Raw genomic sequence first — 13,874 nt, 5'->3', positions numbered from 1 at the left:
TCGATTTGAATTGGGGGTCCGCGCCCTCCCAATTCAAATCACAATAAACAACAGGATTTAACCCGTCCTTCTCTATCTCCTTTCTATATAGGATACCCATCTTCTTCATTTTCTTGACATAGCATAGGATGTGCTTGAACGCCGCCCAGCAATCCTTATTCAGATGAGAATTGAATATTGATAAGTAATTGACTGTGAATGCTAGATCAGATCTGCTACTTGTAATCAAATATTGCAATGAACTCAATTCTTGATAGTATTTTGTATGGGTAAATTCATCATCTAGACCTTCATCTTTGTCAGAGGAGAATTTGAGCTGTATATTTGCTGTCATAGAGGTCTCTGCTGAATTGACCTTATTCATTCCAAAATTTTTGAAGATTTCATTAATATAACAGCTCTGTGTGACCATTAAATCTCTATTCTTTTGATGTTTGACTTCCATTTCTAAATAGAGCTTATCCTCTTCAACATCTTTTGTCTTGAAGATCTTTATAATCTCATTCAAAACTCAATCTATTTCTGCTTCTTGCAGTTCTGTAACCCTGCAATTATTGACATGAAGTGTCAAATATATTTTGTGAATAGAATGATATAGAAATCTGCTGTCATAAAGTAATATCTGAAATTCTAGTGAAGTGAGGTGTTCTGTTGCTAGGAAATACCACATTCTCACTGCCTGCTTCATTCCATACAGAGATTGCTATATGAGTTCTACTAACCTACCCCGGCTGTATTTGATGCTTGAAGAGAGTTGCATATAGATCATCTTGTGTTGCAGAAGCATGCTGTTCAAAAATGTAAATATATAATCAATTGATTTAGTTTTCCATCCTTTGACTGTTGTGATTATAAATATCACTCAGCTTATGAAGCTAGAGACAACTGCTGCATAAGATTTAGTGTAATGAATTCTCTGCTGCTGCAGGAATTCTCTAACCACTCAATGGGCTCTAAAATGAATAGTTTCACTCTTATTGTTGAGCTTGCAGTTGTATACCCACTTATCTGTTAGAACTTCCATCTCAGAGATCTTCTTAATGATGATATATGTCTTCTTGTATTCAAAGATGTTGACCTTCTTTCTCATTGCTTCATGTCAGTAATTTCAATCTGGGCTTCTTTTGACCTCTGTTAGGGTGAGGGGATGGTCATTCAGCACACTTAGAATAGAATCCTCATCACTGATAAAAGTTTCAGACTCATCATCATTGACAAACTCTGTTTCATCATTTAAAAGATAAGAAGATTCAATAGCATCTTTCAAATCACCATCTACAAGCATCTTTAAAATATCAGATTTATCCTTTGCAAGTCTTTTTAGAAGGCAGTGTTACCATCCCTTTGTAATGTCAAGAACATTCAATTCCTCTGACAGTTCGACTGCTTCTCTAATGACATTTGTAGATGTTATCTCTGTTGTTAATCCTTCATCAAAAATGACATCCCTTGCTATCTCAAGCTTATGAGTCGCAGAATTTCAGATATGATATTGATGCAATTCTTGATAATCAATTAATTATCATTTCTTGCTGTCAGTTCTATCTGTAAGCTTATTGATAATTTTCAAATTCTTTTTATACACCTTGCAACCCCATCTGTATATTCAATGAGCAGATGGTTGAACATCCATTCAAACTTCAAAAGAGGATAATGAAGTCCCCCTTTGACACTCATAAATCTTTGTTGACATTGAGAATGTGTTGATTATCATAACTGCAGCTTGGATAGCTTCATCTCAAAGCTCTCTTATGAATTTGTTATTGAATAGCAAGCTCCTGATCTTCTCATCTACAATGCAATTGACACATTCCGCAGGGCTGTTGGACTGCAGTGTGTCAGACATAGTGATCTCATATGCAATTTCTTTTCACTGTCAGTAGGTCTTCAATTCATCACTCTTAAATTCACCTCCACCATTTCAGTGTAAGGTTCCAATCCGATGTTGAGTAGTTGCTTCAATTCCGTCGATAAAGATCATCAAGCATGCAGTGGCCTCACCTTTTGACATCATAAAAATAATCTATCTGTAGCATGTGGTATCATCTGTAATACCCATCCAATAATTAGTTCCCCTCTGAGTAGGGAGATTAGTTTCATCATATAGCATACAGCTGCCACCCGCAAAGTCCATGAAGAATCTCATTGCAGGTTTAACAGTCCTCATCATCGGTGTGAATGTTGGATGTGTCATTTTTGCCTGTACACAGGTCTTGCAGAATGGCAAAGCTCTGCCACTCTTGATCCTCATTTCTAGACATGGATCTACCGCTAATTTAGTGATATCTGTGGGGTTGAGATGGCCAAGCTTTTGATGCCATTGCAACATCATGTGTTCAATAATTTTGATGTTTTTTTTGAGCAATGCTAGCAGGGGATCCTCTTTTCCCTCTGCAGGCCGTAGAATATTCACAGATTCAAATTCGCCATTAGGCATCACAAATCAAATCAAATCTCTAACCATTGATGGTTTTTCAAGAACATAGATATCCTTATCACTCAAATTGACAGTGAAACTGAACATCTTGTCAGGAGAGGTTAGCAAGGTTGAATGAGTGTTTCCATAAATTAGTTGCTTATATATATAGCTCTGATATACAAGCTTTTCAAAACTTATAAGATTAATCTTCAATTTGAGGACATAGTAGATGTTCTGCAGCAGCAGATTTGCTTCTTCTATCAGTATATTCATCTTCTTTATAGTCATTGCAAAAGCTGTTATTATTATTATTATTATTCTTCCATTATAGATGTATGCAGTCAGTGACTATAACATCTACCTGAAATACTCCAGGATTTTTCAACTTAAGAATAAGCTAATATACAAAGTCAATTTAATACATGCAATAGGAAAAAAATTCAATTGGGGTATAATAACTACACTATAATAAATAACTGAGTTCTTTAATATTTAAATCTGGATTATTGTTTATTTTAAATGATCAATCAGATATAATATAAGGGAAAAAAAAAGGTCTTTACTTTTATATAAATACACTGAAAACGATAGCGAACGATAGCCCTGATCGCAGGGAATCTCACGGCACCCAGAAATCCCCAGTTGAGGTGGTGCTCGTGCCATGGTTGTGATGGAGGAAGTCGTGGGACGCGCTGACGGACGCCCGCGAGAAGAAAACTCTGACAAGAGGCAGCAGCCCACCACATGTGGAGCAATATTGACACAGTTGAGCAATGTTCTTTGCAATGGGAGCGAAGATCCTGCCATCAACGGCAAAGGGAAGGAGGTAGTGGAGGAGGCAGCCAGGTTGGTGAGGGAGTTGAAGGTCAAACTGGGGGAGGTGATGCTGGCCAAGGTGGAAGACGCGACCGTGGCGACACGCGCACAACGCCAACCCGAAGGAGTGAAAGAAGCCAAACTGTCATCATGGGCCAAGGTCGCAGGACAGGGAATTCCAGAAAAACCAGTGCCTAACCGAACCCTCCGCGAGATTACTGTCCTACGCCGGGACTGCGAAGCCCTCCCAGCTGAGGAGGCCACCCCCCCAGCGATTGTGGCAGCCGTCAACGCCAGAATTATGGATGTGACAAAGGGAAAGGTGCTTGCAGCAAGATGTCTCCCCAGTGGAGACATCATCCTGACAACCGACGCGAGGGAGACCAGGGAGGCCTTGACTAAGAGCAGCACATGGCTGGAAGTCTTGGGACAAAAGGCGAAGGCAAAGCACACCCTGTACCCAGTCATGGTTAAGGGAGTCCCAATGGGCAACACCAACTGGAAGGAGGAACAGCAAGCCATCAAGGCAATTTACGCACAGAATGAAGGACTCCGAAGAGGGGTACAAATTGAGAGACTGTCTCTACGACGGAATGCCAGCTTGCAGGCAAAGGTTGGGTCTCTTGTACTCAGCGTCACCTCGCCTCAGCAAGCCAACCTACTAGTAGACAATGGATTGATAATAGACAGCATATTTTGTGACGTTGAAATCTTCCACCGGGAAGCGCAGGTCACCCGGTGCTTTAACTGCCATGAGTATGGGCATACGGCCAGATTCTGCAGGCAGGCCAAAAGGTGCGGGTTCTGCGCGGCAAAAGAACATGACGACAAGGAATGCCCAGCACGAAAAGCTGGGGAACAACCGAGGTGCGCAAATTGTAGGGGAACACACCCAGCCTGGGTCTCTAAGTGCCCTGAGAGGGAGAGGGCATCAAGCAGGGCCCGTACAGCATACATGGAAAGACCCCGTAGGTTTATGGAGCCAAAAGCACAAGATGGGTGGCAGGTGGTGCAAACCAGAGGAAATAAAAGGTTACCCACTGGGGAACCAGAGGGCCAAAGAAGAGGACCAGGCCGACCCAAGGGGATTCTGCAAGCAGGCGAAGCCCAGAGAGGAGCTCTAAGTGCCTTTATAGCACCACAGAGCTCACAACCTGGGTCTCAGCTACAGGAGGACCTAATGGACTACACGCAGACCCCAGCCCCCACGCAACAATGAGGGACACACTAAACCTCCTACAATATAACGTGCACAACTCTGCGAGAGTTATGGGTGCGTTATTGGCAGACCCTGCAACAGAAGACAAATACGACGTAATTGCAGTACAAGAGCCCAGCCGGAATCCCCACATGCTAGCAACACACTGCCCCAGAAGCTGCGGCTTCTGGCCAGCATATCACCCGGAAACACACCCAAGAGTATGCTTTCTGGTCAACAAAAGGCTCGTGGAACACACATGGGAATGCCACTACCACTCAGAATACATTGCAGTGCTGACAATCACCACCGACCTGGGTAAGGTGCAAATAGTCAATGTGTATGCACCTCCTCCAGGGGGCTACAGCAGTGAACCGGAGGAATCCCCCATAGGCCAGCTGCAGGAGGTAGCCGGAATGGGCACAGATGCAGAGCTGGTCATATTAGGAGATCTTAATGTCCACCATGAGAGGTGGGGAGGGGTGAGAGTGGAGAGAAACTTCCGCATGGCATGGCAGCTAATAGCACAGGTGGATAGGCTGGGTCTCCAGCTTGCCACACCTGTAGGAGCTACCACATGGCAGGACAGAGGCAGCCCAGGAACGACTATAGACCTCACCTTTCTATCACCACTCCTGCACGACAAGCTCAGGAGGTGTGCAATAGCGGAGGAGGCATGCAAAGGATCTGACCATAAGCCCATAGAAACAACACTGGAACTCACACCCATCCCAAAGGAGGCTGAGAGACGAAACTGGAAGAATGCGGAGCCTGAGGAGGTAGCAAGGGACTGCCAAAAGCTATATGTGCCACAAAGCCTGGACTCCAGGCAAGCAGTCAAGGAGTATGCAGACTACCTGGTAGGATTTGTAGGGACATTAGCGGACAAACACGCCACCGTAAGTAAGGCTGGGTTAAAATCCAAGACATGGTGGTCACCGAGGGTGGCCAAGGCAGTGGAGGAGTACAAGCAGGCTAGGAGGTCCCAGCTCCCAGAAATGGAGCGGCTCAGGGCACGCTGCAAGCGCAACAGAGAAATCCACTTGGCTAAGACAGCAAACTTCAGAGATCTGGTTGACAGGACCCGTGATGACCCCAGATTGATGTGGGGACTGGCAAAATGGGGCAAGGAAAGAAGCCATCTGCCCCCACAGGCACCTACTGTCCCCCCTGAGAACAGGGGAAGGGGCTGACGCGACGGTAGAAACCTCTTTTGAGGGGAAGGCTGAGGCATTACGACAACGGTTCTTCCCACAGCCAGAGCCCGCCGACTTAAGTGACACCAATATGGAGCTGCTGCAAGCTGAAAGGGAAGCGTCAAATGACACCATCAGTGTGGAGGACATGGAAAGCCTGATCCAGAGACTGCCAAACAGGAAGGCACCAGGGAGGAGTGGGATCACCAACGAGTTCCTTAAGATGCTGGGCAGAACATTTGTGGAGGCCATAACAGCTCTCACCAATGCATGCTGGCATTGGGAGACTTACCCAGACACGTTTAAGGAAGCCAAGACAGTGGCCTTGCGCAAGCCAGGGAAGGCTGACTACCAGACTGCAGGAGCGTGGAGACCCATTGCCTTGCTGGACACAATAGGGAAGATTGTGGAGGCAGCAACTGCAAAACGCCTGCGGAAGATCGCGGAGGACCACAACCTGCTACCCTCACAGCAAATGGGGGCAAGAAGGGGCAGGTCCACTGAAACAGCCATAGCACAACTTCTAGCCCAGATAAGGACAGTGTGGCAGCACCCAGGACAGGTGGCATCGGTACTCTCCCTAGACATGACAGGGGCCTATGACAAGGTGCTGCGGGAGCGAATGGTTCACATCCTCCGGCGACTGGGCATCCCCAGGGACCTGGTGGGATGGGTTGCGTCCTTCATGACCAACAGGAAATCCACAATTGCCTTTGAGGGCCAGGAATCAGACACCTTTGACATCCCAGCAGGCATCCCGCAGGGGTCGCCCCTATCACCTATACTATTCCTATTCTACAATGAGGAACTGGTGCGCATCTGCTCAAGACCGGGGCGCCCGGTGGTGTGCATAGCCTTTGTAGACGATGTCAACGTGATGGCCTATGGCCAGTCCACTGAGGACAACTGCAGGGAGCTCCTGCGCATGCATCGGGCATGCGAGGAGTGGGCAGCACGGCACGGGGCGGTCTTTGCCCCCCAGAAGTATGAGCTAATGCACTTCACACGGGCGCGCAACCAATTCAACCTACAGGCTGAGCTGAGACTGCCAGGACAAACTATACAACCGAAACAGGTGATGAGGGTATTGGGTGTATGGTTAGACTCTAGGCTGAGATGGAAGGGCCACCTGGACGCGGTGGCAGGCAAGATGAAGACTCAAGTCAGAGCACTGTCCCAAACCACCCAATCCACATGGGGGCTCCCACTACGACAAGCGAGAATGGTGTATAACATGGTCATCAGGCCGGCCCTGACCTATGGAGCAATAGCATGGCACCAGCCACAGGGGCAGGGGGGCACGGGTCCAGCTAAGTCAGGACTGGCCCTCAAGCTGACCACAGTGCAGAACTCCTGCCTCAGAATAGTGGCAGGGGCATACAAAAGAACCCCAACAAGCACACTGGAAGCGGAAACCCACACAGTACCCTTAGACATCCACCTGGATGGGCGAGTGGCAAAGGCGGTCAACAGGATGAAGGCCTCAGGAATGGCGCAACAAATTGAGAATGCGTGTGCGGCCATAAGGACTAGGCTTCGGCACCGGGGGGTGACAAGGGGGGCACAGAGACACATGGGAGCTGTGGTTCACCCGGCAGCCCTGCCAGTGGACTGGGAACAGCAATGGATTCAGGGTGCTAAGGAGAGAGCCACAGCAGAGATGACACCGGAACAACGAGCCAACCTGGACCAAGCCTCATATAATCACTGGCTGAAGCGCGAGCAGCTCTGGAGGTGGGTGCAGAGGTGGAAAAGACGTGAGCCCCCCTGGGGGGAGCGGCATGGCCGGCCCCCAGACAAGAAAATTCTGAAGTGGCACACCGGCCTGCGCAAGGCTCGCAGCACTATCATCATCCAATTGAGGTCAGGGAAAACCGGACTGGCAGCTTTCCTAAACCGGTGTAAGGTACCTGAATTCCCCACCCCACGGTGCCCCTGTGGGTATGAATGGGAAACAGTCGAACATGTTCTGATACACTGCGAACGCTGGGAGCAGCAGCGTCAGGGCCTTATAAGAAATGGCAGGCTAGACAAGAGGATGCTGCTAGACACCAAGGAAGGCCTGCATCTCCTGTCAAACTGGTGGATGGAGAGCGGGATTCTAGGCCAGTTCACATTAGCACGCGAGCTGACACACTATGTACCATAAGGCCCTGAGCTGCCTTGGACCCCCAGAATCCCCTGAATCCCACATGCACTCACTCCCCTGACTACTTAGCCCCTCCCTCTCCTCCCTCTCCTCCCCATCCCCTCGCCTCTCTCCACCTCATTTGCACCACCTCATTTTCATCCCCTCATCATCTCCTCACCCTGCCGTATAATCTCCTCTATCTACCCCTTCTGTCAATCCCCTCTACCCCCTCCTGTCACTCCCTTCTATCCTAACAGCGCCTACTATCTGTCCCTCCCTTCTTCCTTTCTTTTGTTACTCTACTTTCTCTAATTCCTTTTCCTTTGTTCCCGCTCCCATTGCAAGGAACAGCTCTAGCTGACTTGCCCGGTACCCTGCAGATGAACAGGATAGTTAACACCGCTGTGCGCAAGGTTTTTCACCCCCCTGCGCCAAGGCGCAGTGGGGTTTTCCTAGCTAGACATATGGTAGCAGAACCGCATATCCATTGGATGAAGGCGGAGTATAATAAATAATAATAATAATAATAATAATATGCTAAAGATTGAATAATTCCTTTTTATTAACAGATCATTTACCTGCTTTTTCAAACTTTTTGAAATGATATCACATATCAGAATAAGAAATCAATATTATAAAGATTTTTTTAAAATAATCAACATTTGCAAGAAAATAACAGAATTCCTTTATTGAAAAGTTATTATATTTTTGAATCACATTAAAAACACATATATAATCAGCAGAATCTTTCATTGTATGTCAATTTTATTAATTAGATTGTTGATTAGAAGAAATGAATATTGGAAAATGAGTATTATTTAAATTTCAATACAATTTTTTAAAAACGATCATTGCTTAAAATTGTCATTGAGTGTCACACCCTTGGTTGTGCCAAGGCCCCGTGACGGCTCCACACGGCCCATCGCTTCCCCTCAGATAATCCCATCTATCCCATAACGTCACGCAGGTGTCCGAACCGGTTTCCAACCACCCTATGACATCATTCGGATGCAATAGAAGAGGATCCGATTGATGAGATATGAGAATCCTGTTTCTATACGGGGTCTGGATTCCTTCTGGCAGATCAATGCAGCGCCACTGCGGAGTTGCTTCCGCTACCCTCGCCTTATAGAGTGAGGGGAGGATGGCTGCCCGTTGTCTATATAGAATAGCTAGATGCTGGCTCTCTATTCCAGGAGCCAGCGATTCGTCTTTTATCTTTTGACAATAAGATACCAGAGTTACCACTGTCCTCATACAATATTCTTAGTGTGCCGAGTACCTCTGGTAGTTCAGTATTTGTATAGTATTCTACGAGTTCGCGGTTCAAGCGAGATAATCAAGCCCACCCATAAGGCTTCCCATTATATACCATCCTCCTCTGTGCCGCTGCCGAGTAGCAACCGCCTCGGCGCCGTCACATTACATTGAGCAAGTTTTCACTATATGTCATAAAAGATTCTGACAATTGTACAAACTGACTGTAAAGCATACAGAGTGCTTTCAATATTTCATGAAATATTTTATATAAAATGAGTGAGTATTTTCAAAACAATAAAAATTATATGATGATTATATAAAAAGTTAATTTTTACTTTGAAATTATATCAAATGAATATTCAAATTTTTTCATAATATTTTGATATGAAGATTTTTATGCAATAATATAGAGAAATATTATTATTTTCTTTTTCATCTTTATTGCATCTGTAACATTGAATTCAGATATAATTGTATGTTTTTTGAAAAAAATAATGAATTGCATCAATATTTCTCAATAAAAGCATATGACTAGCCGAAGCAACTCCGCAGTGACGCTGCATTGATCTGCCAGAAGGAATCTACTGACCCCGTATAGAAACAGGATTCTCATATCCCATTAATAGGATCCTCTTCTATTGCATCCGAATGATGTCATAGGGTGGTTGGAAACCGGTTCGGACACCTGCGTGACGTCATGGGATAGATGGGATTATCCGAGGGGAAGCGATGGGCCGTGTGGAGCCGTCACGGGGCCTTGGCACAACCAAGGGTGTGACAGTACTTTTTAAAAAAAGTGGAGATCCGTACAAAAAAAACGAGTACACACAGCCACATCAAACAGACCCGTACTCCGTACGGATCTGTAAATCATAGAGAGTTATTTCTTTCTTAGCTTGGTTAACAGCATGACCCCAAGCACAAAATGCAAGCCCTCACACGCGTCGCGCAGGGGATTATATAAAAAAACAAAATACATTTAAAATAGCAATGCAGAGGCAAAATACATCAAATAAACGCAAATTATTCAAACAGAAAAGTCAACAGAGAAAAAAAAAAAAACAACCATTTAATTCAATTAACTAATAGTACGAAACAAGACAAACAACCAAGAATCCCAGTTTGTCAATTCATGGCATAATCGATATTGCACCAAAAGAATGGCGGCAGAGCTCACAGCTCCTCATGTCGGGTGGCTTCACCGGCCGTCTCCTCCGGTTTACCAGTTGATTCAGCCTTGGTTTCCTTGGCAGCGGCCTCTGTCGACGAAGGACTTTCCTCCGCGGGTTTCTTGGTAACATCACCGCTATCCTCGTCTACTTTCTCCGGATCATATGCGTCAACACTATATTTGCCATTATCCCGCACGAACTGGGCCAGCTCCTTGATGGTGCGCATGCCTCGATACTCAATTGGAGAATCTTTGGCGCCCGCAGGGAAAAGCTTGACGGTTGGGAATCCCTGGATTTCGTCTGGCACATCGTTTGCGGTGGCATCAATCTTGGCGATTATGACCTTCGAGGCAAACTCTGGGTCATCGGCGTAGAGTTTGGCGAGTTGTTCATATTTGGGCGCGAGGCTACAAGATGACGTGTCAGTATAATACAGGCAAAATATGATCAGTGGCTAGTAGGGCTCGAAAGAGAACTCACGCTTTGCAGTGTCCACACCATGGGGCATAGAACTCGAGAAGAACATCCTTGTCGCTGTTTATGACAATCTCTTGGTAGGTGTGGGCAACGACAACGGTTACAGGGCCTTCCTGGCTCGCAGGGACAGGCTCGGACTTTATACTGGCTTCAATCTCACCATTTAGGACGGCTTGAACGAACGCCGCGAGGTCGTCCCGGGTGATTTTCTTCTCCTGATCATAGGGGAACTTTTTGTTTTCGGCAGGGTTGTGGATTGCGAACGCTGGGAACTTCTCGGGTTTAAGGTTCAGGTTGTCAGAGTGAGCTCCGTAAGCCTTGGCATCGATGGTTCCAAGATTGATGCGACCTTTGTATTTTTTGGCAATAGGCTTCAACATGGCTGTGAACTCCTCACGCTCTTCAGGAGTTTCGGCAAACAGGTAGCCGAGTGGAAGGCCACTCTATTAATAGTAACATCAGCATGATTGTTCTCGCAACATTATCCTGTTGAGCTCGAATTATACGAATTCTCGGCAAACTTACACCCATGTAGCTATTGTAGGTATCTGGTCCGATTTCGCCAACGAGAGGCATGCTGTAAACTTTCACAAAGTTGGTGATGTCTTCTTCAGCAAATTTCCCTGAGAAGAGCTCTTTGCCTCCGTCGAAGTCCTTGTACAGAATAACGGCCGGATGCTTTACGTTTGCAGCAGCAGCCATTTCGGGGTCACTTGTTGCGGAGAAGAGGAAGTCATCACGCAGGGCTTCAGCCACCGCATGGAAAGTATTATTCGAGGTCTTGTCATCAGAAGCAAAGTAACCAACAACGACGACCTTGTCCATTGCCTTCACATCTTCGAAGTTTTGCATCGTTACCTGGCTGACTGTTGGAAGAGCTTGTTTGGACATGAAGGATGAGATGCTATGGGAAAAGGGCGCAAGTCAGCTATGAAATTAAATTGGCAATACATGAATTAGGGGCAGAGGAAAACATACGCTTCACTTTTACGAGCGCCATTGTATGGCTTGACATTCTGCAAACCACGGAAGATCTTGATTGTGGGATAACCTTCCACGTCGTACTCCTTGCACAGCTCTCTCTCCGCCGTGCAGTCAATCTTAGCGAGGAGGATGTTTTTCTCCTTGAGATCGGCTGCGGCAGCTTCATATTCAGGGGCAAGAGCCTTGCAATGACCGCACCATGGCGCATAGAACTCCGCCATGACCAGGGGGTGCTGTTCCATGAAATCGTTGAACGTTGCTTTCTCGAGGACATGCACATGTGACTCTGCATCGGAAATGGGAGCTTCAGAAGCAGGAGCTTCAGAAGCAGACGCCAGAGCCGTGAGCCCTAGGGCAGCCAGGCCAAAGGCAAAATCTCTGAACTGCCGCATAGTGACAGGATGGTAGACAGGAAAAAAGGGAGTACAAGGAATGGTGTTGACCCAGGGGCCTCTGGCAAGACTCAATTCAGTGCCAGTAAAGAAGGACAGACGTGCACGCAACCCTATGAACACTTGGCGTGTTGTTGGACTGAAGCGAACGGGTGATGGATGCAGTCCTAGAATGAAGCTGGGTTGTCGCCAAAGTGTCGAGTATATATAGCGCCCTCGCGAGATGAGGCCAGTTTGTTCTTTCCAGCCCCAGTTCAGGATTGCCCGTTTGGGCAGCTTCAGCACGCTAACATCTTGGCATAACTTGGCGACTCCGTTTGCCAGATTAGTCAGGCAACGAGATCCATCTTGGCAGAACGGGTGCAATGCAATTCTGCTCGACACTTTCGCGAGTAAAACCATTAACGCTTGGCTTGATGAGCTTCGGAACTAAGGCGATCTAGAGTTTGATGTAGTTGGGAGCATGCATTCCTAGGCCTCTTAGAAATTGTGTAGCACTCCACCGCCTTGCTTGTGCAAAGACGCCATTTTCACGAGAGTTAAACCAGATTCTAAAAAATAAAGATAGACCAAATCCAGGCACAGCCTCACTCATCTAACCCCAACATTAGGCATCATGAGGATGGCTGTCTCAGTCTGCAAGTGCGGTGTTTTTGTGGGAGGCTTAGAATTAAATTCTGTTTGATTAATAGCAATTGATGGAAAAAGCATTCCGTATTTCATGGTGTTGTATATGTACTCGTTCGGTACACCTGGCTGTTGTCAATGGGCAGTAGCTAGTCACATGCTGCTTTGTCCCTTTGCCACTCAGTAGGAAATGTTAAGATTATGCCAGTTTACGCCGGCTGGCAATTTGCGAACTAAAAGCCTTCATTAGAATGTAATTTACTATGTATTGTTGACAGACTGAAATTCCTTCCAGCAGCACAACAAAAGGTTCGTAAAAATGATAATCCGAAAGAGATTGGTCCCCTGGAAAGGATGACACTCCTGCCCCTTCGTTCTCAGAACCCTCAACAGTTCCTCAACAATCCAAGGCATTGTACCATAACAGATGCCTCACGGCTACAAACCTCTTTCGCCACGCAACTTTTGATGTCCACGCGCTCTGCCAACTAGCAAGCTCATTACGCGGGGGCAGATCCTGCGCTTGTGATGTTACGCAGGTGCCGGCCGATGGGAGCTTGTACTGGGTGGCGTTCTTGGTATTCGATGATGGAGTGGAATGGGTATTTCGATCGCCGCGGCGTGATGGTGCTATTCAGTCTGAGAAGACCATTCAAGCTTTGCTAGCGAGCGAGGCTGCGACGCTGAAATATATCAAGTCTTATTCCTCTATCCCGGTTCCGGTGGTTTATGCATACAGGTAATAATTGGATCTGAACATGTCCTTAGTAGGTTGCTAAATCTCTGAGCAGTTATTCTTCGGAAAATGATATAGGAATTCCGTACATTTTGATGAGCAAGGCTGCTGGATTTCCTCTCAGCAAGAGATGGAGGTCACGGGAATCGACTTTATCATTTAAAGAGAAATTGAAGATTGTATCCCAGCTCGGGGTTATAACAGAGCAGCTCTCACATCTACGGTTTTGAGAGATCAATTCACTCTTTGAGGAGAGTGGGTATCTACAAGTGCATGGCTGTTTGTCCCAGGTGTTGGTGGATTCTGAATGAGATACTTTACTGAAACTATCTCGAGGGTCATTCACTTCTGAGGGGGAATACTTTGATGCCCTGGTGACAGGTCTTTTGCAGCATGTTGACTGTCTTCAGCTTAGTCATCACTGCTTCTTCACACCGTGCCTTATTTGCAATAGATATGACGATGA

The 13,874-nt window shown here is 46.4% G+C and overlaps 4 protein-coding genes across 4 annotated transcripts; 1 reads left to right on the top strand and 3 right to left on the bottom strand.

The window, feature by feature from the left end:
- Positions 1-516: 516 nt before the first annotated feature.
- HCAG_03633 (predicted protein) lies at positions 517-1,090 on the bottom strand (the record flags this gene model as incomplete). Its single annotated transcript, XM_001541485.1, has 3 exons — positions 517-545; positions 727-788; positions 1,005-1,090. The coding sequence occupies 3 exons, from the start codon at positions 1,088-1,090 to the stop codon at positions 517-519; spliced, it is 177 nt and encodes a 58-aa protein (XP_001541535.1).
- A 933-nt stretch (positions 1,091-2,023) lies between these two features.
- On the bottom strand, positions 2,024-2,437 carry HCAG_03632 (predicted protein; the record flags this gene model as incomplete). Its single annotated transcript, XM_001541484.1, has 2 exons — positions 2,024-2,046; positions 2,113-2,437. The coding sequence occupies 2 exons, from the start codon at positions 2,435-2,437 to the stop codon at positions 2,024-2,026; spliced, it is 348 nt and encodes a 115-aa protein (XP_001541534.1).
- Positions 2,438-3,089: 652 nt separating this feature from the next.
- Positions 3,090-7,778, top strand: HCAG_03631 (predicted protein; the record flags this gene model as incomplete). Its single annotated transcript, XM_001541483.1, has 5 exons — positions 3,090-4,102; positions 4,372-4,508; positions 4,767-5,336; positions 5,391-5,519; positions 5,638-7,778. The coding sequence occupies 5 exons, from the start codon at positions 3,090-3,092 to the stop codon at positions 7,776-7,778; spliced, it is 3,990 nt and encodes a 1,329-aa protein (XP_001541533.1).
- A 2,415-nt stretch (positions 7,779-10,193) lies between these two features.
- Positions 10,194-12,045, bottom strand: HCAG_03630 (protein disulfide-isomerase precursor; the record flags this gene model as incomplete). Its single annotated transcript, XM_001541482.1, has 4 exons — positions 10,194-10,599; positions 10,673-11,112; positions 11,195-11,573; positions 11,648-12,045. 4 exons carry the CDS (start codon positions 12,043-12,045, stop codon positions 10,194-10,196), a joined length of 1,623 nt encoding a protein of 540 aa, XP_001541532.1.
- Between the last annotated feature and the right edge of the window lie 1,829 nt (positions 12,046-13,874).

The sequence above is a fragment of the Histoplasma capsulatum genome, genomic scaffold (assembly GCF_000149585.1).
Source record: "Histoplasma capsulatum NAm1 scaffold_3 genomic scaffold, whole genome shotgun sequence".
Classification (NCBI taxonomy): domain Eukaryota; kingdom Fungi; phylum Ascomycota; class Eurotiomycetes; order Onygenales; family Ajellomycetaceae; genus Histoplasma; species Histoplasma mississippiense.
This window is presented reverse-complemented; position numbering and strand designations above follow the sequence as displayed.